Source organism: Myotis nattereri (genome assembly GCF_964212035.1).
Source record: "Myotis nattereri genome assembly, chromosome: 16".
In the NCBI taxonomy this organism is placed as follows: Eukaryota; Metazoa; Chordata; class Mammalia; order Chiroptera; family Vespertilionidae; genus Myotis; species Myotis nattereri.
The window spans coordinates 37,486,633-37,511,766 of NC_138091.1; the positions used below are offsets into that span (position 1 = coordinate 37,486,633).

A 25,134-nucleotide genomic window follows, 5' to 3' on the forward strand; every position below is an offset into this window, starting at 1 on the left:
AATAAAAACTAAAACTTTGTATTATTCCCTAAGTCCCTTGATTTTAAAAAGCATGGAAAGGACACGTGGCTTTCATAACACTTTGGCTTTTATAATACTTTTGCTTGTAGGGAATGGAGTCAGCGTATATGCAAATATTTATGTTGATGTATTTCTTTTTAAATTTTTCTGAGCTTTTAACTCAAAAATAAAAAAAGTCTATATAATGAAATTTTAAAAGCAATCATGTACTTTTTATTAACTATTACTAGTAAAACAAGTCTGGTTATTATAAGTATAAATATATTGGTCTATTAGATTTAACTGTATACTTTTAGAAACATAAAGACTCAAACAGGTAAAATCTTATAGTTTGATATACCAATTAAAAGCTCCACATACCACATATGAAGGAAGTGCTCTTTACTGAAAACAAGAGCTTTTAACTAAAATGACGGTCATTAAAGATGAGTTTTGGCAGTAGTAAAGCTTGTGTTTTTTCTGGGGTAACTCAGTTTTCCAAATATAAATTTAGTTATATACCTTTAAATTAAAAGTCTTAAGTATCTCATACTTAAACTATGTGTTTTATTGTTTTCAAGATGTAAATCACTATTCCATATTTATTTTTAAGCCTGTTGTATTAGAAGAAAATAGAGAGCCCTTGTGGGTTTGCGGTTACGTGGCAGAAATTATCAGAGAATAGGCTGTCTATGGTCATACATGATGTCTTAAAATGAAATTGGCAATGAATTGGAGGGATGTGGGAAGCAGGAAATGTTCACTTGCAACAGCTGTCCTCCATGCTTTGTGTGAAAATGAGGAGTCTATCAGGGAAACATACAGACAACAGAAGTCAGTTAAAATATAAACTTTCACCATCTACTTGTTAATGTTTGGAGCTGCACATTTTCCTAAGAACAGGATCTTAAGAATCAGGTAAATGCAAAAATGGGACTCCTGAGGGATTTAAATGAATCAAATCAGGAACTGTAATGAGGACTTTACAAAAAATCCAGATGGGCTTTTCAGACCTTAGAACATTGGCTTAATAACTCTAAAGGTGTAAGGACCCAGAGTGGCTTCTTGCCCAGGCTGTTGCAAACAAAGTGTCTTTCCAGGTTCCTTTCTCAGATCAGCCAGAATGACAATTGTGCTGCTAAAATCTATTTGCAGTAGTGGCAACTGCTATAAGAATAAATAATTCAAACTGGTTTCAAATTCAATATAGAGTTGTCTCTGGAATGTTTTGTACTAAATGTTGTCTCTGGATTTTTTTTTTCTTCTGCCCACTTATGTATTAAATCATTTTGAATTCTAAAAAGTATGTCAGTTAAATGTTCTATAAGTGAGTCAGCTGTTCTGATCTAATGAAATCTCAAAAATAATATGCTCCCTTTTTTTACTTCCTCTTCCTTCTCTGAAAACAGAGAAGGCTTTTTATTGACAGATTTTATGTGTTTACTTTTTAAAGCATTTTATTTTTATATGAAAGGTTTATTACAGATTTGTTTTTTCCTGTTTCTTTATTTCCCTTAAACTTACCAAATTATCTCTTCTAAACACATTTGGAAAGTGTTCTTTAAGTGTTATAGTATTAATTTAACTTGGCAGGATTATCGTAAAATATTTGCCTATACAATTTTACAGTAAGAGTAGCATCATGAGATGGGAATGTATATGTCTATATAGATCTATCATCAGTGTTTGTGTGGGATGATGTTGTACAAGGTGTTGTTGTTATGGCCACCTGCTTCATCTTTAGCTTTCAAATAACTGGATAAGACAAATCCTGATTTGTTACTCATTGATTATTTAAATGTAGCCAAAACACGAAGTATATGTTAAATACAATTGTTTAGTCATTAAAAAAGCATTTATTGAGCATTATTTTAACTTCTAAAAAGTATGTCAAAATACTAAGGATAAGGATAGAGCCAGTCAGATTTCTGTACCTAAGTAGTCTAGGACTAGTCTGGAATTGGTTCTATATTGAGCATTATATGCAGGGCACTCTGATTTACTCTAAACATACCAGGCATTATTTAACACATTGCATACCGCATAGAAATCTCTAAGACATACACCAGGGCCCGCACATTTTTGGGCAAACTGCACATTATTTAAATCATCATAATGCACTTTAGGTGTTGTTTTTCAATAATTATAACATTTCTATTTACAAAAACAATTAAACAATTAAAGTTCCTAGTACTTTTTTAACGTATGGTACTGCGTAAAACATTTTCCTCTATGAAGAGGGACCAAACAAAATTTACATAAGTATCTAGATTCACTCCTTTTTCCATGGGCGTGAAAAACGAGAACACTCGTGAGCAGTCTTTAACAGATGGCACGCGAAACACCAGAAAACTCCTGAGTGGTACGAAATGTGTTAAAGCACTTAAGAATCCTTAATAAGCAAAACAAAGATTGCCACCTTCATGGAGCTTACATTCTAGCCAGGGAAAATTAAATAAACATCCTATATAATAAAAGAGAAACATGTAAATTGACCATCCCTCTGCTACGCTCATCAGCCAATCAAAAGTGAGTATGTAAACTAACCCGACAAAGATGGCAGGTTAATTTGCATACATAGGTGCCAGGCAGAGAGCAGAGCGGGAGAGTCAGCAGAGAGTGGAGCGGCTTGGGGAACTTGGCTCCCCAAGCCACCAGACGGAAAGCAGAGAGGGAGAGCTGGCGGCTTGGAGGATTTGGCAGAGTGGGAGGCCGTGGGACAGAGGCAGAGCAGGAAGGGAAAACCAAGAGCACAGGGAGCACCAGGAATTCTGGGAATAGTAGTTCTGGTGGTAGCCCCAGGACTGGAAGCGGAAGCCCAGAGTGCGGGGAGCACCAGAAATGCTGAGAATTGTAGTTCTGGTGGCAGACAGATCTCCTAGACACTAGAGCAGTGGTTCTCAACCTGTGGGTCTCAACCCCTTTGGAGGTTGAATGACCCTTTCACAGGGGTTGCCTAAGACCATCGGAAAACACATATATAATTACATATTGTTTTTGTGATTAATCACTATGCTTTAATTATGTTCAATTTGTAACAGTGAAATTGGGGGTCACCACAACATGAGGAACTGTAGTAAAGCGTCGCGGCATTAGGAAAGTTAAGAACCACTGCACTAGAGCAAAGTGAGTCTGGAGCAAGTTACTGTTGCGGTGGGGGTAGAGGGAAAGCAAAGGTGAGAGACATAAGTAAAATCAAAGTGTCTAGGAAAAATTAAAGGGAAGATATCCTAAAACTTCCAGGAAATTTCCACCAATGAAGCAAAGGAAAAAAAAAAAAAAGCCTCTATTATTCTGTGAGCAACAAACCAAACTGGGTTGGGGGTCTCAGACAATTCATTCATATGATTGCAAAGACAGACAGAAACTCCCGAGAGCTCCCCTGAGGGCTCCCAGATTAGAGAGGGTGCAGGTCCGGCTGAGGGACCCACCCCAGGGCACGAATCTTCGTGCACCGGGCCCCTAGTAATAAATAATTTATATAGTATGATAGAAAGTGACATGTGTTTTAGAGAAAAGTTAAAAGAGAGATCGAGAGTACCTGAGTGCCCTGACCAATTTTGTTCAATGGCTAGAGCATAAGCCCAAGGACAGAAGGGTCAAGGGTTTGATTCCAGTTCAGGGGTGAGTGCAGGAGGCAACTAACTGATGTGTGTCTCTCTCACATTGATGTTTCTTTCTCCCCCACCCCCCACTCTCTCTAAAAATCAATGGGAAAAAGTATCTTCAAGTGAGGATTAACCACCCACAAATAAAGAGAGAAAGTATCTGAAGGGAGTACCTGAAGGAAGATTATATGAACACTAGTGGCCTGGTACACGGATTCATGCACATTGAAAGGAAATTAATTAGAAGAAACATTTTAATATAGATATTCTCTCTTTCTCTATAATAGAAGTGTCAACCAAATTCACGATTGACAATGACAGATCGAAACACACATGTGCGATTGGCACCAGCAAGAGCTTTATATGGATCACTCATGTGCGAGTCAACTTAGCCTTTTATAGATATAGAATAAACTTGCTTAATTACACCTGCTTTCTGATGTAGCTAAACTTTTTCCAGCCCAGTGAAGCACCCCAACTTCTCTTTCAGGTAATTGTCAGCAACACAGCAGTAAATATCAACATGAAGCAGATTATTATTATAGATCACACAGGGAGAACAAAGGGTAAAATATTTAACTGCAGCAGTGTTTGACTATATTCTGTGCAGTGAGAAAACCTGAAGTCATTTTCAAGGTCCACCATTTCTTCTTTTCAGTCAGGTCAAGTTTCTAAACTTTCTAAGTCTCCGCTTTCCAGCTAATGAAAAGAAAATAGGATTCTACCGAGGCTCCTGTCTACCTATTCTAGAACTTCTGTGAGGATCAAATGAAATGAGACACGGGAAAATGCTTCACAGACATTTGGTTAAAGTGTAAAATGTTTGCACCTAGCTAAAAAGGAAGTCATGTTCCTGGGCTAAAGAAACTGCAAGGAGGCTAGTCGCTAGGGAGAGGAAGCTGGGTGTTGTTGATGTCATTACCCAATGCCCACAGCAATTATTTCCAGGCTGGGCTGGGCTGTGGGCCGCATTTTGTGTCATGGGGTCTCGGCAGCGTTGGCTGCAGTTTGGTGGGCTATCGCTCCAGTGTGGTGGCGGGGCCTGTGTTCCATTTGGGGAAGACAAGTGTTGCTTTGTCAGTGCCAGGTCCATGGTGCTGTTTCTTTGTAAATGGCCAGTGTGTATCACAGCATCTCCTGCATTGAGCGTCTGCCTCTTGGTGGTCAGTGCGCATCATAGCGACTGGTTGGACGGTTGGAGGGACACTTAGCATATTAGCCTTTTATATATAGAGACTAGAGGCCCGATGCACAAAATTCGTGCCTGGGTAGGGTTCTTAGGCCTGGCTGGCAATCAGGGCCGATCTTTGGGGCAACCGGCGGGGCAATCAGGTGGCCCCGCTGGCACCCGCCTTGGCTGGCCTGGGGCCTGCAGGCTGGGGGCAGCTCCTGTGTTGAGTGTCTGCCCCCTGGTGGTCAGTGCACATCATAGCGACCGGTTGTTCCACCTGCCATTCTACTGTTCAGTTGATTTGCATATTAGGCTTTTATTACATAGAATCGTTGGAGCCAAGCATATTACCATAGTGATGTCTGTTAAGCATTAAGCAGAGTAATGAGGAGGATAAGGATAGAGCCAGTCAAATTTCTAAATCTAAATAGGACTAGTCTGGAATTCAATTTTGTATTGAGCATTACATACTGGGCACTCTGATTTACTCTGAAGGGATAATGTTATCAGAGATGAATCAGATGTTGCCTTCTTGTCCTCAAGAACCTTCTATAATTTTTTTTATCCTCACCCAAGGATATGTTTTTCTTAATTGTCAGAGAAGCATTGATGTGAGAGAGAGAGAGAGAGACCGATAGGTTGCTATTCGCATGCACCCTGACTGGGGATGAAACCCAAAACCTAGGTATGTGTCCTGACTAGGAATTGAACCCACAACCTTTAGGTGTATGGTTTGACGTTCCAACCAACTGACCCATCTGGCCAGGGCAAGAACCTTTTAATAATAAGAGAAGACAGACATGTAAACAGCTAGCTGAATAGCACAAGTTCTAATCAGCAATATTTGTACGTGGTTGCTGAAAGGGAGAAGCAATTAATCTGACTGAGGGATCAGTCAGAGAAGCAGAAAAAGTATTTGCCTGAGCAAATTTAGACAAGGAGTGAGATCCCATTTGACAAAGTATGACCAAGACTCTTTCTGAGAAAGTGGTTTGTAAATGGAAAAGATTCGAGTGACTCTGAGGGAGAGTACAACTACCTACAGTTAGTAGAACAGAGACACAGCTAACAGAGTTTCATGTCTCCTGACTCTCATGCTTTTAAATAAGGCATTTGAAGGGACAAGATTTTTGAAAATGGGTAAGCAGAAAGAAACTGAAAATAGCAGAAACTTAAAAAAGGAAAATAATGATTTAATGAAGAAAAAGGCAATAAAATTACTTTGGATTAATTTGATAAAGAAAATAGTGGTAGACATCAAAAATATCTTAATTGCTAACATAAGATAAAGAATGAATATTTTAATAAACTTAGGTAAACATTAACCATATTTAACTGCAGTTCAGATTGAAGCAGTAGTTCCGCATTGACTGATTTCAGATCTGTAAGCCCTGAATAAGGACTTCAGAGCTGTTGCACTTGATATTCAGTGTCACTGCTTTTTTTTAGGTTCATTTTGCCCGTGAGTATTTGGATTTGTGAAAGAATGTACTATTCATACAGATCAGTAATTGCAATGTTTGTATGTTTCTTTTAATGTCGTCTGTCCAAAATTGAGGAATGTACTAATTCCAAAATATTTTACTGCATTTTTTTGTTTTGTTAAATAAATCAATAAAAAAATTGATGTTCATTTTCCTAAGAATTACTATAGTAAAGGTTAATTTAGTAAAACATAAGTTCACACTAAAATTTATATTTTATGAACGTTGCCTGGCCAATGTGGCTCAGTGGTTGAGCATTGACCTATGAACCAGGAAGTCACTGTTCAGTTCTCAATCTGGGCACATGCCTGGATTGTGGGCTTGATCCCCAGTAAGGGATGTGCAGGAGGCACCCAATCAATGATTCTCTCTCATCATGATGTTTCTATCTCTCTTTCCCTCTCCCTTCCTCTCTGAAATCAATTAAAAAAAATTTTTTTAAGTTGCCAATAGCTCTTAATTGAATTTAAGAAGTTGAACATGTAGAAAGTCAGGCTGTGGCTAAAAGTCTTTGCCAGAGATTTTTTCTAATACAAAGAAATGTCAATGGATTATATAAATGTTTTTTAATTTAAATTTATACTCAAGGTATATATCTCCCTTAGTTTAATCTTTAAAAGATTTGAAGAAGGATATAATACATAAAAAAGGATAGATTCAAGGCTTTTTTCTTGTAACAGCTTTTTGCTCCACTCCATGTTATATATTTCTATGTCATTCTGCCTACTATTAATGAAATAGACACTCTCATTCTTTTTATTAAAATATATCAAACCATTTTAATGTATTGGCACATAGTACCCTGCTAGGATCTTGCTTTAAAATTATATACTGTGCCGTTAATATTCCCATAATGGTAACTAAATCACTCATCCGGCCGTTAAGGTTTACTTTAAATTTTGTTTTAATGTGCATAAAAGATTCTCATTGTCATTGATCTTTTTATGTTACTCTTCTGTTTATCAGATTTAAAAGTATGTTATGAGGACTTTCTTTATTTTTAAAAAAAATGGGGGCTTTATTCTTTTGTTTCTTCCTGTGGAAAATATTCGAAGTGCAGAGATGTATTAGTCTGTGACATGCCAGGCATCATTACTTTGCATTAGCAAGGCCTAAGTTTGATTTTTGCTATTCAAAGCCATAAATAACAGGGAGTTGAAGGAAAATGGCAAAGATGAATAAGAGATGGAAAATAAGCCTTTTAAGAAAGAATTAGATTTGTGTAGCTTTAAAAGGAGGAGGAGGAGGGTACAATGTAAATAACACTCACTGGATTGAGATGCTGGTTTCAAGGCCTGGTTCTACCAAAGGGACTCACTTTAGACAGGCCACTCTTACTGTCTCTTAATCTGTAAAATGAGGGGACTTGTTTAGATTGGAATCAACAGATTTTTTTACTAAAAGACCAGCTAGTATTTTAGGCTTTGCAAGCCAAGTGGCTTCTGCCACAACTACTCAATTCTGTTGTAAATGAATACTTAAACAGGCAAGACTGTATATATTCCAATAACACTTGACTTACAAAGATAGGCAGCAAGCCAGATTTCATCCACTGGCCTTAATTTGCTGACCTCTAGACTGGATGACCTTTAAGATTCCTTTTACATCTGCATGCTGTGATAATTCTGTATTATAAACATCATAGAAAGGGATTGCTGGACATTTATTTTCTATGATATACCAGTCAGAGGCTAGCCAGGAGACAGAAGCCACATAGGTATTTTAACAGAAAATTTGACATGAGAACAATTGTTAACTAGATTTTAAATCACTGAAAGGGTAATTTACTGAGGTATCATGGATTTAGCAACTGCAGGAAGCAGCTACCACCTCTGAGCCTGTGAAACAGGAAAAGAGGTTGAGATTGTTAAACCGTAGAAGATTGGAGGAATGACCCCACAAAGTTAAAACTCATATCTCTGTGAACTGGCTCCTGCTCAACTGATGCTAATATTTCTGAGCTCCAAGGAAGACTCTGTGCAGACGGAACCTCTGAGGGCTCCCTTTAATGGATAAAGAGCCAAAAAAAGAAAGTAGACTTTAGGTAAAGCAGGAGGGATTGTATTAAACATAAGAACTAATTCATAGATACAGTGGGAATGATGTAAGAGTCATTGTCCCCAGTGTTTTTCAGTAAAAGATTAGATAGTTGTCTACTCTAGATAGTTTGAATTTCAGAATGCTGAGAACCAGATTATCTTTATTCCTCTGATACTCTCGTCCTCCCTCTGGGGAGTAATGTGGCATTTGACTTCCCTTTCTTGGTGCAAGTTCCCGAGACTAGTTTTCAAAGCCCTTTATTTTTTTTATAGAAACTGTATCATAACTTGGTAAGTCTTTTGTCTGAGTTTCCAACAGACCTAGGTAACCAAGACAATTACAGTAATTGAAGGATGAGGGGGAATATTTATCTCTTGCACTTGTTCTATTTTTTTCTCTTCTTCCTTCTCTCCTGTTTTCTCTGTTTTTTTTCTCTCTTAGCTCATAGAGCTCTGTGTAAATTTTTTTGTGTCACTGTTCATAATTCACCTTATGTTATCGTTGTTTGTGTCTTATTTTGATTGGGGATATAGACAATAATACTTCATTGGATCTCAGAAGCCAAGAAGTGATTTCACTTTGCTTCTTCTCACCCATTCAAAACAGTTGGTTAATTGCTATTCAAAGCCATAAATAACAGGGAGTTGAAGGAAAATGGCAAAGATGAATAAGAGATGGAAAATAAGCCTTTATCAGAGGTAAACTGGCAACTAAGCCAAGGAGTGCACCAAGAACAGTGCCTGGCATATGGTAGGTTCTCAGTAAATAACTGTCATTGAATGACTGAACCTACCCCTGGCACAGATCTTACATAGCAACAATTTGAATTAATGGTTTAATTAAAAATTTATAAGCTCTAAATAACTGTTTGAGAGTTTTTCCCCTTTTTGTTAAAAACTATTCTGTCTCAGTGCTTTCTGGTTCTTGGTTTCTTCATTTTTTGGGTCATTTTAAGTGGGCCCAACAGCTCTCAATACTCGGCAGTGTCAATCCCATTTATTTTCTCTTTTGTGGCTGCGTTAGGAGTTAAAGGATTTATACGTGGAATGGGAGGACCTTAATACTTGATTATCTTGAGATAGCAACAGAATGTTTTTGGAATTCATGGATATTGGCAGTTTCCTAAATACTATTTGGCAGTTCTCTATCCATTGTCTCAGGTTCCCACCTTTCCAGTACATAAACACACACACACAAATTGGTTTCATATTTGATTCTTTTTTTAAAATATATTTTTATTGATATCAGAGAGGAAGGGAGAGGGAGATAGAGATAGAAACATCAATGATGAAAGAGAATCATTGATCGGCTGCCTCCTGCACACCCCCTTCTGGGGATCAGGCTGCAACCCTAGCATGTGCCCTTGACTGGAATCGAACCCGGGACCCTCCCGTCCACAGGCCAACACTCTATCCACTGAGCCAAACCAGCTAGGGACATATTTAATTATCATGAAAGAAAAGTGTGGAAAATAAAATGTCATGTTTTTCTTATAACTCAGTATAATTTGAAACAAGGTTTCTTGATTGATGATGTTTATATCTTATTCTGTAATGGGATTTGTGACCTCAAAAGAAACAAAAACTAATAATCTTCGTTATCAGGTACTAAGGTTTGCCAACTTGTTGCTAGTATTCTCCATAAGCTCAAGCAGTTGATAGTGATGAAGGAGCTGAAGACAACTGTTGGCATGTTTCCCTGGCCCATATTCTAGACATTGATGAGGATTTTGAATTCAGCAAACAGTTGGTAAATGTATCTGCTGGAGTAAGCTCTGATTCCAACGTTTGGGAGATACAGACTAACTGAAAGTAAGTTTTTAAAACTTAAGTATTCTGACTAAACTCTTCTGTCTTGTCAGCCACAAGTTCTGCCCACTTGGAGGACCTGGCTTACCTGGATGAGCAGAGACATACACCTTTGAGAACTTCTCTTCGAATGCCAAGACAGAGCATGGGTGGTGTTCGCACACAACAGGATTTAAGAGGTTAGAACCACAGGATTACTTTATCTGGGGATGTTCATGGGAAAATAGAAATGGACAATAGGCAAAAAGTTCCTTTGTTGCCAATTTCTACACTTATTTAAAACTATCTTAAGAAGTGAACATATCACCATAGAAGAGAAATACAAATACATTGCACAACGGAATTGTAATTACCTACTTACAGAAGTGTTGGCATTGATTCCTTGAAATTCTGAAAGGGCTGGTAGTGATGAGGGAAATAATCTAATAATAATTTAAGAGCCTTGAATTTCCTAAGTGATTGTTGACCAGATTCAATCCTAGCCATTTTCAGCATGAACTTGGTGCTGATAACAGTGTTTTGCTAGATAATTTATTTCATGTTCATTCTAGTGGCCATTTCTAGTGACATGTAGTACTTTTAATTTCTTGGAGTTTTAGACAGGGCTTCTAGTCCTGTCCTGGCAACATCTAAACTTACCCGTTTCCCACTCAGGTACCTGTTTACACTCTCTGTGCATGCTTCTTGTTTCTACAATCAGGATCCTGATCTTTTTAAAGACTTTCATTTTGTTATAACCACGGGCTAGTTGAGAGATTGTTATTGGTATCTCTGCTTGTGCCTCTTGTTTGCTCAAAGTGATCTGAACTGTCTTTCATAGCCTTAATAGATGGTCTGCTTTCTCTAGTACCTAGTAGTAATCCATAGCTCTACTACATTAAGTATATTTTTAATGGTCTTTTGCAGATTATTTTCATCTTGCTTTTGTTCTCCTTCTTAACCCTTGTCCTGTGCCCCATTCTAAATCCGTATGTTGCCAAAATGCGTAACTTACACCAAAAAAAGGATCATACATACCTGCTGTCCATTCTGAAAGTCATTATACTGACAGTTTTTCAATGATGAGTAGGCAACTGAAAGCATCAAATGATTGTATTGCAACAATTATTGTACCTCTCATCAACAATAGTGAATTGATGGCCTTAGTCATACTAGTAATCATAGTTTTATTTTTAATTCTATCCATCCTGCTTGCCATTTCTTTAGTTAGCCACATACTAGTTGCTTGGTATGTGCAATAGTGTATTTCTAGCCCAAAAAGTGGTATTGTGTCAAATAATACTTAAGTGCTGGTAAGTTGATTCTGTCCAAAGCCTGAATAAATTTAGTCAGAAAACTAAATAAATGATTTGTTCCAAGGCCAGATGCATAGAAATACTAAAGAAGATTGGACACAAATATTGATCTACTAGAGGCCCAGTGCACGAAATTGTGTGCGGGTATGGTCCCTAGGCCTGGCCTGTGATCAGGGCCATCTTCCCCAGCTGCCAGCAGCCAGCCCCGCCCCCCGCCACCACCCATCCCCAGATCCCCATTCACCATCGGGGGATTGGAGCCTGCTGGCCCAGGGGAGGGACCGAGAGGTGATAGGTGCGCCTCATAGTGACTGGTTGAGTAGTCGTTCTGGTTGTTCCGCCGTTCAGCCAATTTGCATATTGCTCTTTTATATATATAGATATATAGACGTTCAGATTTGGTTAAAATCTGCCACATTGGCATCACCATGTATCTCACTTCTGTAAAACAAACTGACATTCTTGATTTTATTTTCTGCTTTGCTAGTCAATGAATAATGAATTTCATACTAAACTAGAGGCCCAATGCACGAAATTCATGCATGGAGGCAGGGGTGTCCCTCAGCCCGACCTGTACCCTCTCACAATCTGGGACCCCTCGGAGGATGTCCGATTGCCAGTTTAGGCCCGATTCCTGCATTAGGCCTAAACTGGCAGTCAGACATCCCTCTCGCAATCTGGGACTGCTGCCTCCTAACCGCTCACCTGCCTGCCTGATTGCCCCTAACTGCTCACCTGCCTGCCTGATCGCCCCTAACCACTCACCTGCCTGCCTGATGCCCCTATCTGCTCATCTGCCTGCCTGATCACCCCTAACCGCCTCTGACTCGGCCCCCGCCATGGCGGCTTCATCCAGAAGGACTTCCGGAAGGTTGTTCAGCTGTCCAGTCTAATTAGCATGTTACACTTTTATTATTATAGATAGAAAGCAAAATTAATTGACAGGTTTTAACTGTGTGCTTTTGTGAGCTCTTCATACTGGGTTCTAGTGATACTTGATGGGACATTTCTGCTTCTAGTATCTAAAGATTTGTAAGAGCTCTGACAGATGCATTTTACTGAGCTTGATGTTTACACACAGATATCAGTTGTATCTAGAATACAACAAAAAATCTTTTTCATTGCATTGAGCTTCAGCCTGAATATTCAGTAAAACCAAAGTACATACAAAGATTTTTTTTCAAAGCATGCCTAAGTCTTTAGGAATCTCTGCTTAAATAATACATCCCTTAACAAAACTAATTTTATACTCTTACAGATGGTATCTCAACTTATTGTTTACATTAACACTTAGAGATGGAATTTGTTCACTGATAATGGTACTATAATATTAGAATGTCAGTTCCTTAAAGTTGTCTTTTCTTTCAAAAGGTTTCCTTTTTGCAGTCTAAATGGTTAGTACATGCCATCCAGATGAATGCATTAATCCATAAGTTACTGGATGTTTACTAAGCAGTATTTTGCCTTCTAAAATAAGCATACTTTAATTTAGAACTTTGAGGCCCTGGACAAAATTGTTCCTCAAAGGGTAACATGTTATCTTGATTACTATTTACAAATGTACTCTATAGCTTATGAAATGACATAAAACACATTAGCAAGAAAGGAAAGCAAACTTGGACACACTTTCCTCATGTTTCCATAGACCTGCTTGGCAAACTTTCATAATTTTTTATCATTATATCCAAAACATTGCACTTTATTGTAAAAATGAATCATATTGCTTTCCTAGCATAATTTTTTAAAAACGTGTTACATTATTCTTTCTAATTTTGTTTAAAGGGACATGCAAATTGCAGTCATTGTTCAGTTTTATATCTTTTTCTTCTTCAGGTTATGGTTGGAGTAAAACAACTTTACCCAGAAAAAAATAGTATAGTAAAGTGATTAAAAACCTTTTTTTAGTATAAATTAAAATGTATCTTTCTACATTGAGGTATATCTTTCTATATTTTGAAATATTACTCAAACAAATCATGATACAGTTTTTAAACCAGAGTTCTGGTTTAAATGACCCTGGATCCTCTGTAGTGTATCCAGTAGGTACTAAATTTACTGATTCCAAGTATAGAGATTATCTGAAATAATATTCCTTGAATATATATCTAAAGAGGTGGCAAGGATTTATTTGGTGCTTCATACAGGCAGTCTTGCACTATTCTGTTTAGAGCAGTGATTCTCAAACTCTTTTGGTTCCAGGACCCCTCTACACACTTTAGGAAGTATTGAGGACCATAAAACGCCTGTATGTATGAGTTATGTCTATTGATATTGACCATATTAGAAATTAAAACAGAATTTTTAAAAATATCTTTTTTAAAAAAAAACAATAGTAAACCCATTGGTGTTAACATCAGGTAAGCTATGGAAAATTTCACCATACACTATCAGAGAATGAGAATGGAAAAAGACAAAGGATGTCTTAGCATTATGCACATAGTTTTGACTTTTTGAACCCCCTGAAAGTATCTTGAGAATACTGTGGTCCCCAGATCACATTTCAAGAACCATTGATGCAGAGGTTATCATTTTAATTGAAGGTAAGCTTTATGCTTTAGGGACCATTCCGTCTGTTTACAGAATGCAAAAAATTGCAATTTGCAAATTGGTTAGAAGTTGATCAGGAATGTGGTTTAAGAGTACAGGCATTGTTCATTTAATAATTACCTTAATAGTCACTGCAATTGTTTGATCATAATGGTAGTCTTGACTGCTGAAACAGAAATTTCTGGGGTAACATCTGAGCTAGAATTTGGGTGTTCAAGTGGGGTATTAACATTTACTTCATTAGTAAAATTTCTATACTTCTTAAGATAGCTGTTTTGAACAGTTGTTCTACCAAAATTGATGTTTCTAGGGACCTGGCCCAACAAAGGAGACAAGGTCACATAAGTGCACTGTCCTGGATCCTATTGCAACAAGATATGAGATTCCTAGCTGTGAATCACCTACGGGCTTGAGCTTTAATGATAGTTACGGAAGATAGTGCGAGTATACAACTGGCTAAACTTCTGCCAGTGCCTTTTCTAATCCCAGAGCCTAATGTCCTTGACAGATATTAATTTGAAACCTTACTAAATTTTTAACTTCCGTTTTTAAAATTGGGGATTCATTTTTAAAATGTAATCATCATTGTGTTAATGTGGAGTTATGCTAGAAATTATCCACCTGAAACCTCTCATTGTTTCTGACCATCTTAATGGCATCTCTATTCCACAGAGAAAGACAAGCTAATTTTGCTGCCTAGTAAAAGGAGGGGAGAGGTTGTTGGCTTTCATGGACAAATACTATTATAATAAACCTTATGATAGAATATGTAAAGGAAAGCAGGGAGAGTTAAAATACACAAAACAAAATATAGCATAATGACTTTGAATATGAACTACGTGGGGTAAATTAGCAACAAATTATTAATGATAAGTCTCTAACCTTCCTGATATTAAATCATAATCACTATTCTGCTTGAAGAGATTACACAATCCTAATTAAAACTTATTTCTCAAAATATGTTGCTTCCTTAGGACTTTTACTAAATCCCATTATATAAATGGCCATTCATAGGCACTGGGTTTAGTTAGGTGCTTTAATAGATTCTAGATTGGAGGGCATAATTGCAAATGGTATTCCAATTCATTGGCAGAATTTATGTGAAATTGACCCTGCCACAGTTAACTTGGCTTTATCTAAGCAAATAATTCAATTTTTATCTAATAAAATTAGTGCTTCACACCATTTTTTAGTCCCTTACTTTTCCAAAACAATGAATCCTTTATGAAGATGACTAAGATGCATGTCATGAAGCTAATACTCTTGCAATAGCCCACTGAGTCATACATCCTTCAGGTTGCTTAGTCATCTTGATCATTGCCTGACTGGCTCTCACATTTACAAGAGAATATTTCCATCAGTGTTTTCTGTCTCATTATTCATTGTTTTATTTTTACAAGATTAAATTTCTTTCTTTTTAGGTAAATTCAAAATCCAGAGATAATGTTGCTTGCACATAATTGCCTATATATAATATTAGATGGGTAGATTGTAAGCTTTACTAGTATGTGAATTCTTTTGCAGAGCACTTTAAAATTTGAAAATATGGTACTCAAACTGGATGCCTTTGAATGTCTTCTAGAAACTAATTTATACTTTTTGGAGTAGTCTGGCTATGATTTTTTTTTTTTTAAGCTGATCACTACTTGTTAAAGTAGCTCCAGATTTGGTTTGTATATAAACCAGTCTTATTTGCTTCTGTAAGAATAAATCACTGAAAATATTTTAAATGACTTAAATGCAATAAAAAAAAAAATAAGTAACCATTAAGCCATTTTGATGTTTTGATCTAAATTAGATTTCAAGAATCCATTTCCCAGTTAATCTTTCTATCATTATTTTCTCCAAAAGTAACTAAATCTTATTAAAGTGCCATAATGTTACTAAATTTACTTAGGTAACATTTTGCAAAACACTTTTTGTTTCAGTGCGATGATCTAAGCGTTCCCATTTTATAGTATATAAAACCCTTTTTAGTGGGATCACTTCCCCAAATGCTAGTGAGATACCGAACTGCAGAATGTCCTTGTAGGACCATAGCTAGTTCACCACTTAAAAACTTTCAATCTTAATTTTAATTAATTAATGAGTTTTGTTGCCCCAATAAAAATAAAACTTATGTCTCAGCTTCAAGACCAGTAATGTAATAGCACAAAATTATGTTGACATAGTTATATAATTATTAAATGTTTCACATTTTAAAAGCTTTACTGTTTTTATATTTCCCCTATATTTTGTGGTATTAAATGTGAGGAAATGTAAAAAGTGGCAATATTTGGGAAAATTGAATTTTCCCTATTTCTTTTACTGTTTTTCAAATATTTTTGTTCCCTTGTTGAAAATTCCATTCAGCAATGACTCCACATTGTTCTAAAAAAAATGTCCTAGAAAACCACTGTCAAAAACTGAAATTCAATATGCATGTTATTCAGAGACTGAAAGTATTATTTTCCAGAGTAAAATAAGCCCCACATTAATAGAATACAGTGGACTTCTTAAAACACTAAGACAAATGTTGAGGATGAGACACTTTAAACATAAAAAAAAGTGATAACTTAGATTTTTTGGAGTGCTTGTTCTTTATAGACATAGTGCTAAGAGCTTTAAACATGTTCTTATTTAATCCTCACAACTCTTTGATGTAAGTAGTGGTAATAAGGGAACTGAGGCTTAGGGAGGTTAATAACTTGCTTAAGGTTACATGTCTAGTAATTGGCAGTGCCCAGATTCATTTATTTGACAAACACCCGAGCCTGTGCTCATAAACACCATACAATACTATGTCATAGACAATCTGTAATAATAAAAGCGTAATATGCTAATTAGACTGGACAGCCAAACGACCTTCCAGACGTCATTCTGGATGTCCTTCCAAACAAAGCCGCAGCAGTGGGGGCCGAGTCAGAGGCAGTTAGGGGCAATCAGGCAGTCAGGCAAGCAGTTAGGGGCGATCAGGCAGGCAGGCAAGTGGTTAGGAGCCAGTGGTCCCGGATTGTAAGAGGGATGTCCAACTGCCGGTTTAGGCCCTATCCTGGCAGTCAGACATCCCCCAAGGGGTCCCAGATTGCAAGAGGCTGCAGGCCGGGCTGAGGGACCCCTCCTCCCCCTTGCACGAATTTTGTGCACCAGGCCTCTAGTCTATAATAATAAAAGTGTGCTCTGACAGGTTTGGCTCAGGGGATAGAGCGTCGGCCTGCGGACTGAAGGGTCCCAGGTTCAATTCTGGTCAAGGGCATGTACCTTGGTTGCAGGCACATCCCCAGTGGGAGGTGTGCAGAAGGCAGCTGAATCGATGTTTCTCTCTCATTGTTGTTTCTAACTCTCTATTTCTCTCCTTCTCCCTTCCTCTCTGTAAAAAAATCAATAGAATATATTTTTTAAAAAATAATAATAATAAAAGTGTAATATGCTAATAAAACCAGACGTCCTTCCTTCTGGACAAAGCCACAGCGGGTCGGGGCTGAGGCAGAGGCGGTAGAAGCCCCCTGGCCACGGCAGCAGTGGGTGGGGGCCGCAGCAGAGACCCTTGCACGAATATCATGCATCGGGCCTCTAGTATAATACAAAAAGGGATAGGAAACAGAGTTGCATATAAACACTGATTCCAAGATGGCTGCCTTTCATCAGGGGCTATGATCAGAGAGGCCACCCCAGTGATTCATTAGCCCAAAACAACTCCTACTTTCTTATTTCTATTAGTAGTACCCCAATTTTCTTCTCATTCAGACTTTAAGTCCTGGATTCAGCTTTGAATCACCATCTTCATTATCTCCTATATCTAGGCCAGTGATGGCAAACCTGTGACACACGTGTCAGAGGTGACACGCGAACTCATTTTTTTGGTTGATTTTTCTTTGTTAAATGGCATTTAAATATATAAAATAAATATCAAAAATATAAGTCTTTGTTTTACTATGGTTGCAAATATCAAAAAATTTCTACATGTGACATGGCACCAGAGTTAAGTTAGGGTCACTGCCTAGGCTTTTATGTTGCCTGATTTTCTCATATTCTTCCCTATTCATTCTTTTTGTTTGTTTAATGTTTTTATTGGTTTTTAGAGAAAGGGAGAGGGATGGAGAGATAGAAACATCAATGAGAGAGGAACATCATTGATTGGCTGCCTCTTGCATGCCCCTTACTGGGGATCAAGCCTGCAACCGGGCATGTGCCCTGAATTGGAATCAAACTAGTGACCTCTTGATTCATGGGTCAATGCTCAACCGCCGAGCCACACCAGCCGGGCCCTATTATCCATCCTTAATACAGCTAATTAACTTGTCTCCCTACTCTGATCTTTCCATATTTTAATCAAACTAATGCCTGGCTGCCAAATTAATCTTTCTGAAATGCAGCTCAGATAATGTCATTTCTCTGTCTTATAGTTATCATTGCTATCATCCTTGTCTAGTACAGAACCTAGAAAAATAAAAATGTAGTTTTGGAAAAGACAGGTTATGGTTTGTTATTAGCTTTATTTTTTTAACATATTTTTATTGATTTCAGAGAGGGAGAGAGAGAGAGAAATATCAAGGATGAGAGAAAACCATTGATCAGCTGCCTCCTGCATGCCCCCTACTTGGGATCGAGTCTGTAACCCAGGCATGTGCCCTTGACTGGAATCGAACCTGGGACCCTTCAGTCCACAGGCCAGTGCTCTATCCACTAAGCCAAACCACCCAAGGCTATTAGCTTTAAAATGAACCCTATTGATACTTAAGAAAAGCTAATATTTTTACTTGGGCAGTTTTCAATCTTTCATTTTGATATTTGCTTTCCTTTTTTTCCATCTGTTCTTTATTTTCTTGCATTTCCCTTTTCCATCCCATTTTTTGAATTGAGTATTTTTATGAGTCTATATTATGTTTTTAGTTAATTAGCTATACTCTTCATATTGTTTGGTTTTGGTATGCGGTTGCTTTATTATTTTTAGTATATAGATTTAATTTATTATAGTATACCCTCAAGTTATATACCATTTCATGTAGAGCATAAGGCTTTTATAATACTTGTGTTAGGGGTGTCCCCTAGGTTTAATGATTCATTAGGAGAACTCACAGTACTCAACATATAGTCATTTCCATAGCTATGCCTTATTACAGTGAAAGGATACAAAACTAAATCAGCAAAGGGAAAAGGCACATGGGACATAGTCCAGAGGAAACCAGACACAGCCTCCAAGTATCCTCTCTCAATGAAGTCACATGGTATGCACTTAATTCCTTTAGCAACAACTGTGGTAATACATGTGAAAGGTTGTCTGCCAGGAAAGCTCATTAGGGATTCAATGCCCAAGATTTTTGCTGGGGTCTGGTCTATAGACCGTCTTGCCTAAAACATACCAAAATTCCAGATTCCCAGAAAAAATGCAGATGTTCAGTACAAACTATATTGTTTGTACAAACAATTTAGGCATAGCAATTTACTCTTATTAGTTCTGGGCAATGGTAGGAATCTTTTTGAAATTCATACTCTGAGATTTCAGGTAAGAGCCAGCCTTACAAACAGGCTCTCTAATGGTAGCAGCCTAAAACCGTTATGTGAATTGTTTTCTGCACAATAATCTATTTTTATTTCTCTCCTCCCAGCCTTTATGTTATTGTTGTTAGACATTTTACTTATATAAATGTTATAAGTTCCACCATATAAAAGACAGTTATCTATTTAAGAGTTTTTAAAAATAAGGAAAAATATTATATATTAACCCATTTAGTCACCATTTCTGATGCAGTTCATTTCTCTGTGTTAATCCATGTTTCTATCTGGTATAATTTTTCTTCTACCTGACAGACTTCTTTTAACATAACTTGTATTGTGGATCTACTGGTGATAAAGACTTTGTCAGACATATAAAAGCTGAAAAAATTCATCACTATTTTTTTTAATATGTTTTTATTTCAGAGAGGAAGGGAGGGGGAGAGAGATAGAAACATCAATGATGAGAGAGAATCATTGATTGGCTGTTTCCTGCACACCCCCTACTGGGGATTGAGCCCACAACCCAGGCATGTGGCCCTTGACAGGAATCAAACCTGGGACCCTTCAGTCCAGGCCGATGCTCTATCCACTGAGCAAAACTGGCTTGGGCCATCACTATTTTTGAAAGACATTTTCACTGAGTATAGAATTCTAGGTTGACAGGTTTTTCTTTTTATAATTTAAAGTTGCAGATCTGCTTTCTCATTTGCATTGTTTCTTAGAAATCTGCTCTCATTATTTTTGTTCCTCTGTACTTAATGTGTCTTTTTATTCTCTGAGCGCTTTTAAGATCTTCTCTTCATCACTTGTTTTGAACAACTTACCAGGTAATTATAATGTGCCTTGGTGTCATTTTCTTCATATATCTTGCACTTGAGGCTCATTGAGCTTTTTGGATCAGTGAGTTTATAGTTTTCATCAAATTTGGAAATGTCGTAGCCATCCATTATTTCTTTAAATATATTTTCTGTTTCCCCTTCCCTACCCCTTCAGTAACTTCAGTTACACCTATATTTGGCCACTTGGAATTGTCTCAGTCACTGATGCTCTTTTTATTTCAGAGGATTCTTTTTTCTCTGTATGTTTAATTTGGGATAGTTTTTACACCTATCTCTTCAAGGTCACTCATTTTCTGTAATGTCACTATTCTTATTTAGTGTGTTTTTCATTTCTTTTGTTGTATCTTTTTTCTCTAGAAGTTAAGTTTTGATCTTTTTTATCTCGCATGTCCCTACTTTTGAACCTGTAGAATATTGTCACTGTTTTAATACCTTTCTCTGCTAATTCTAATATCTCTGTCAATTCTGGGTCAGTTTCAGTTGATTGATCTTTCTGCTAATTATGGTTGATATTTTCCTGCTTTTTTGCATGTCCAATAATCTTTGTTTGGATGCCTGACATTGTGAATTCAAACTCATTGGGTGTTGGATGTTTTTGTATTTCTATAAATATTCTTTAATTTCTGTCTGGAATATTAAGTTATTTGGAAACAGTATGATTACTTTTGGGTCTTACATTTAAGATTTGTTGAATAGAACTGGAACAATATTTATTAGAGGTCTCATTAGTCTGTACTAGAGGCCCAGTGCACGAAATTCGTGCACAGGTAGGGTCCCTTGGCCTGGCTGGTGATCAGGGCCAATTGAGGCCTTCCTTCCCCCGGGGACTTCCGTCGTTCTGTGCCGTCCCCTAGTGGTCAGCTTACATCATAGCGAGCAGTCGAACTCCCAGGCAGTCGAACTCCCGAGGGGACAATTTACATATTAGCCTTTTATTATATAGGATTATTGAGACAAGATCTTTCTGGATATCCTACCCACTGTCCTGTATATTGTGAATTTTTTCATTCTGACAGTAGGAAGAGGCACTGTTCCTGGCCCTATGTAAGCAGTTCCTGGCCCTATGTAAGCCCTAGGTGAGCACTCTTCTCTCTAATCCTCTTGGGTAGGTCTTTACTTTGTCTTGGGTGGTTTTCTTATACACATCAGTACTTTGTTGATTACTCAAGGGTTATGCTCCACAAATCTTCAGGATTATTTCTGTGCAGATCTCTCCTTCCCAGTACTCTGTCCTCTTAACAGTTGCTACCTTGGTCTGCCTGGGTTCTCAGCTTCATCTCCTCAACTAGGGGAGTCAGCCAGAATCTACCTAGGTCTCCCTCCCCCGTCATGGCCTGGAAATTTTCTCAAGGCTATAAGTGGCATATGGTTTGTCTTATTTGTTTTTCTTTTCTCAGAGGAGACTATTTTTCATTGCCTATGTCTAGTGTCTTTAAGACCTTTATTTTATATATTTTGTCTAGAGGTGTACTTGTTTGTTTGGGGGTTGTTTTAAGTGGGAGGGTAAATCTGGTCCTTGTTATTCCATCTTGGCCAGAAGTGAAAATTCATGTCAAATTTTTAAAAAGAAAATTAATAGATCAGGTGGACCAGAGCATAAATCCATCTCTCATTAGAAAACGACTTTCTTGGTAGTTAAATTGTGTTCTCTGTGAGCTAAAATACCTACTGTACCTATAATAATGAAAAAGTAAATGCACAATAGTAAATCTCACATTAGTAAGACCTTAGTTACCCAAATGAATGTGTGTAACTTTTCTTTAAAAAAAGAAAGAAAATTAGTCTTTAAAAAAATGTATCCTGTCCCCTCTGGACACTAACTCTAAGGCACATTTCTTCTTTTCTCCCAGCTTCCTGTGAGAATGCTATTCTTTGTCAGTACCTTGGCCAGCATCCAGACCTTGCTTATGTTATACACAAAGCTGGGAAATGATAGTTTTTCTTCCCCAACTGTCTTGTTATTTAATGTTTATGACAGTAGCCTTTAAACAAGAGTGTATCCCTGAAAAGTGGCAAACAAATGAGCTATTTCCTTTTATTATCTTAATACAGAGCAGTGATTTTTCAAAGACCTGGGTTTGCATCCTATAACTGCCTTCCCCTAACCATCCTGTTCTAATAAAACCAAGTCTATCTATATTTCTTTGAGAATGGAAAATCAATATTCACTATTTTCATTCATGATTTCACTTACTAAATGTTACTGAATATACATACTATATGATAAGAACTGTACTAGTTAATAAGGACTTAATAGGTTGGGTAATTGTGGTAGGGTAAGTTGATGAGATATGAGAATAGAAGTGTTGGTGTTAACATAATCGTGTCAGATACATATATTTGCTGGCTGTTTATATGAATTAACCTAGGAATGACAATATTTTAGGGATGTGCAGAAGAGGAGGAATCATTAAAAGATACATCAGGAGAACTAGAAAAAAGTGTCATCTTAAGCCCAAGAAGGGAATGTATTTCAAAAAAAATGGGAGCCGAAACCGGTTTGGCTCAGTGGATAGAGCGTCGGCTTGCGGACTGAAGGGTCCCGGGTTCGATTCCGGTCAGGGGCATGTACCTGGGTTGCGGGCACATCCCCAGTGGGGGATGTGCAGGAGGCAGTGATCGATGTTTCTCTCTCATCGATGTTTCTAACTCTCTATCTCTCTCCCTTCCTCTCTGTGGAAAATCAATAAAATATATTTTTTTTTAAAAAAATGGGGCTTAGTTAAAACTGTTGAATACTGAGGAGTGAATTAGAAGCATGAAGGCTGAAAATAAGTTATTGGAATTAACAGTTAGAAAGTCTTTAGTGACTTTAACCAAAAGAATTTCTGAAGAGTAAAATTGAAGGAGGCCAGGCTAGAATGAGTTATTGTTGTGTACATGAAGATAGCAAGCATGGCTCTTTCAACATGTTGGGTAGTGAAAGGAGATAAGTTAGAAGCCTCAAAGGGAAGAGGGCTATGTAGGTTCTCAATATTTTTATTTTAAGTGTGTGTTGGAGGGGGGTGATTATGGTTACACTAGATATCTTTTTTGGCTTGATAATATGAATAGTGATAGCAGTTAACAGCCAGACACTGTCCTAGGTCTGTTACGTGCATGAATTTATGTAATCCTCACAGAATCATTGTTATCCCTGATTTTAAAATGAGGAAAACTGAGATATTGAGAACCTAAGTAACCATCCTAAGGTCACACAGCTAGTGAGTAACAGAGACAAGATGCAAACTGAGGCATCTGGCTCTGAGTCCACAGTTTTACCCACTTTACTGCCGACCCAAAAAGTGATTCTGCTTTATTTAATCTTTTTTAAAAAACACACACAGAGAGAAGTTATCTGGAATGAACATATCTCAGACTATTATCTTTAGGTTGTCCTTTAGGACATTCTTCAAAAACTCATTTCTGGAGGTAGGAAGAGCTGCCTACTGTAGTCCTGTTCAAGAGCACCACGAATAAACAGCAGACCCTAAAGAGATTTGACTCCTATAATGGGAGAGTGAGCTTTCTGGAAATTCAGTGGACAATGAGCCCATTCCGTGGTTTAAGTATTTTTTAAGGGGCGGGGGGGGGGGGGGGGAAGGGGGGAAGCATGTCTTTTTTTTTACTTATGTTTGGTGCTAATGTGATACCAGGTTTTTTCTGAAGCACGTGTTTTTCCTCTCCTCTGTGTAGAGAATAGCATGCATGGCATGAACCCTAAAAAGTTATCTTTTGTTCTGAGGAACAGAGGTGCTTCCAGGCTAGACTTTACAGTCATTATGAGAGAATGTGAGGAAATACAACTCTGCTCCTGTTTGCACCAGACCTTGGCTGTGTTACACACTACCCTTTCTCCTGCCAGTCCTGTGACTGACTTCTTTTATGATGATTCATAGTTGTTTTCCATGAGTAAATATGCTTTAGTCTAAATCCAGTTAGAGTTCTTTTGCCCCCACTTCCCCTTTCCCTTCTCTTCTTGCTGCAGCTGTTTATATTTGCATTTGGGCTAGTGGATCTGTTAGCCTTAATGCACTTTTGTTTTTTAAATGTTTACTCTTCGCCTTAGTTAATAAAGGTCAGTTTTTACTATAAGCCTAGATATGTAATTATACTTATTGAAGTCTCACAGAGACTGTTTCCTAGAGAGAATTTATTTGTCTGCTGTGAGCCTAATTTGCACTGAAGAGATGCATACACTTATCTGAGTCTAGAGTGGTTATTAAATCCCTTTTAAAAACAGCTATCCAAAGCTTGTCTGATTTTTGTGCCCTATTGTAATGTTTTTCCTTTTTGTATTTTTTCCTTCAACATTTTATTAGGAAATTTTTTGGATGTAAAATAATGAAAGAATTCTACAATTAACACCCATATACCTACCACCTTGATCATTTCATTAACATTTTGCTATATTATTTTGTCACATATCTATCCATCTGTCCCTTTCTTTATCCACCCATTATTTTTTACAATTCAAAGTAAATTGCAGTATACCTTATTGGCATGTTTTGAGAAGGATGGTATGGTCTGTCTTCTCCGGGACTGCCACTTCTTGAATTCCAAGGGTAAGAAAGCCACATCTGTTACTAAATGGTATGGATCAGCTCATCTTTTTCCCTTAGCTCAGCTATAGTTGCTGTGGTAATTTCTTACTGGATTATTTCAGTGGTTTCTGCCTTAGAAAATCTCTTGAAAACTAGTTGATATCCCAAGCAAAGAAACATATATTTAGGAATATGAACTCCACAGTGAATATCCATTACATACATGTCCTACAATACAGACCAAAATGCTTTCTTATTCATATGCCCTGACTTTACTCTTGGTATATAAGAAGTATGGCTTTCTTTTAATATACTGATCTGACAAAAGCCTCAGTTTCAGA

General features: G+C 37.4%; 1 protein-coding gene across 1 annotated transcript in view; it reads left to right on the top strand.

Moving 5' to 3' along the window:
* Window positions 1-25,134, top strand: part of TANC2 (tetratricopeptide repeat, ankyrin repeat and coiled-coil containing 2) — a 251,137-nt gene that overhangs the window by 141,315 nt on the left and 84,688 nt on the right. Inside the window, exon 9 of the mRNA XM_081110818.1 lies at window positions 10,165-10,290. Within this exon, the coding sequence (XP_080966944.1) occupies window positions 10,165-10,290 (126 nt within the window). The remainder of the gene's footprint in view (window positions 1-10,164; window positions 10,291-25,134) is intronic.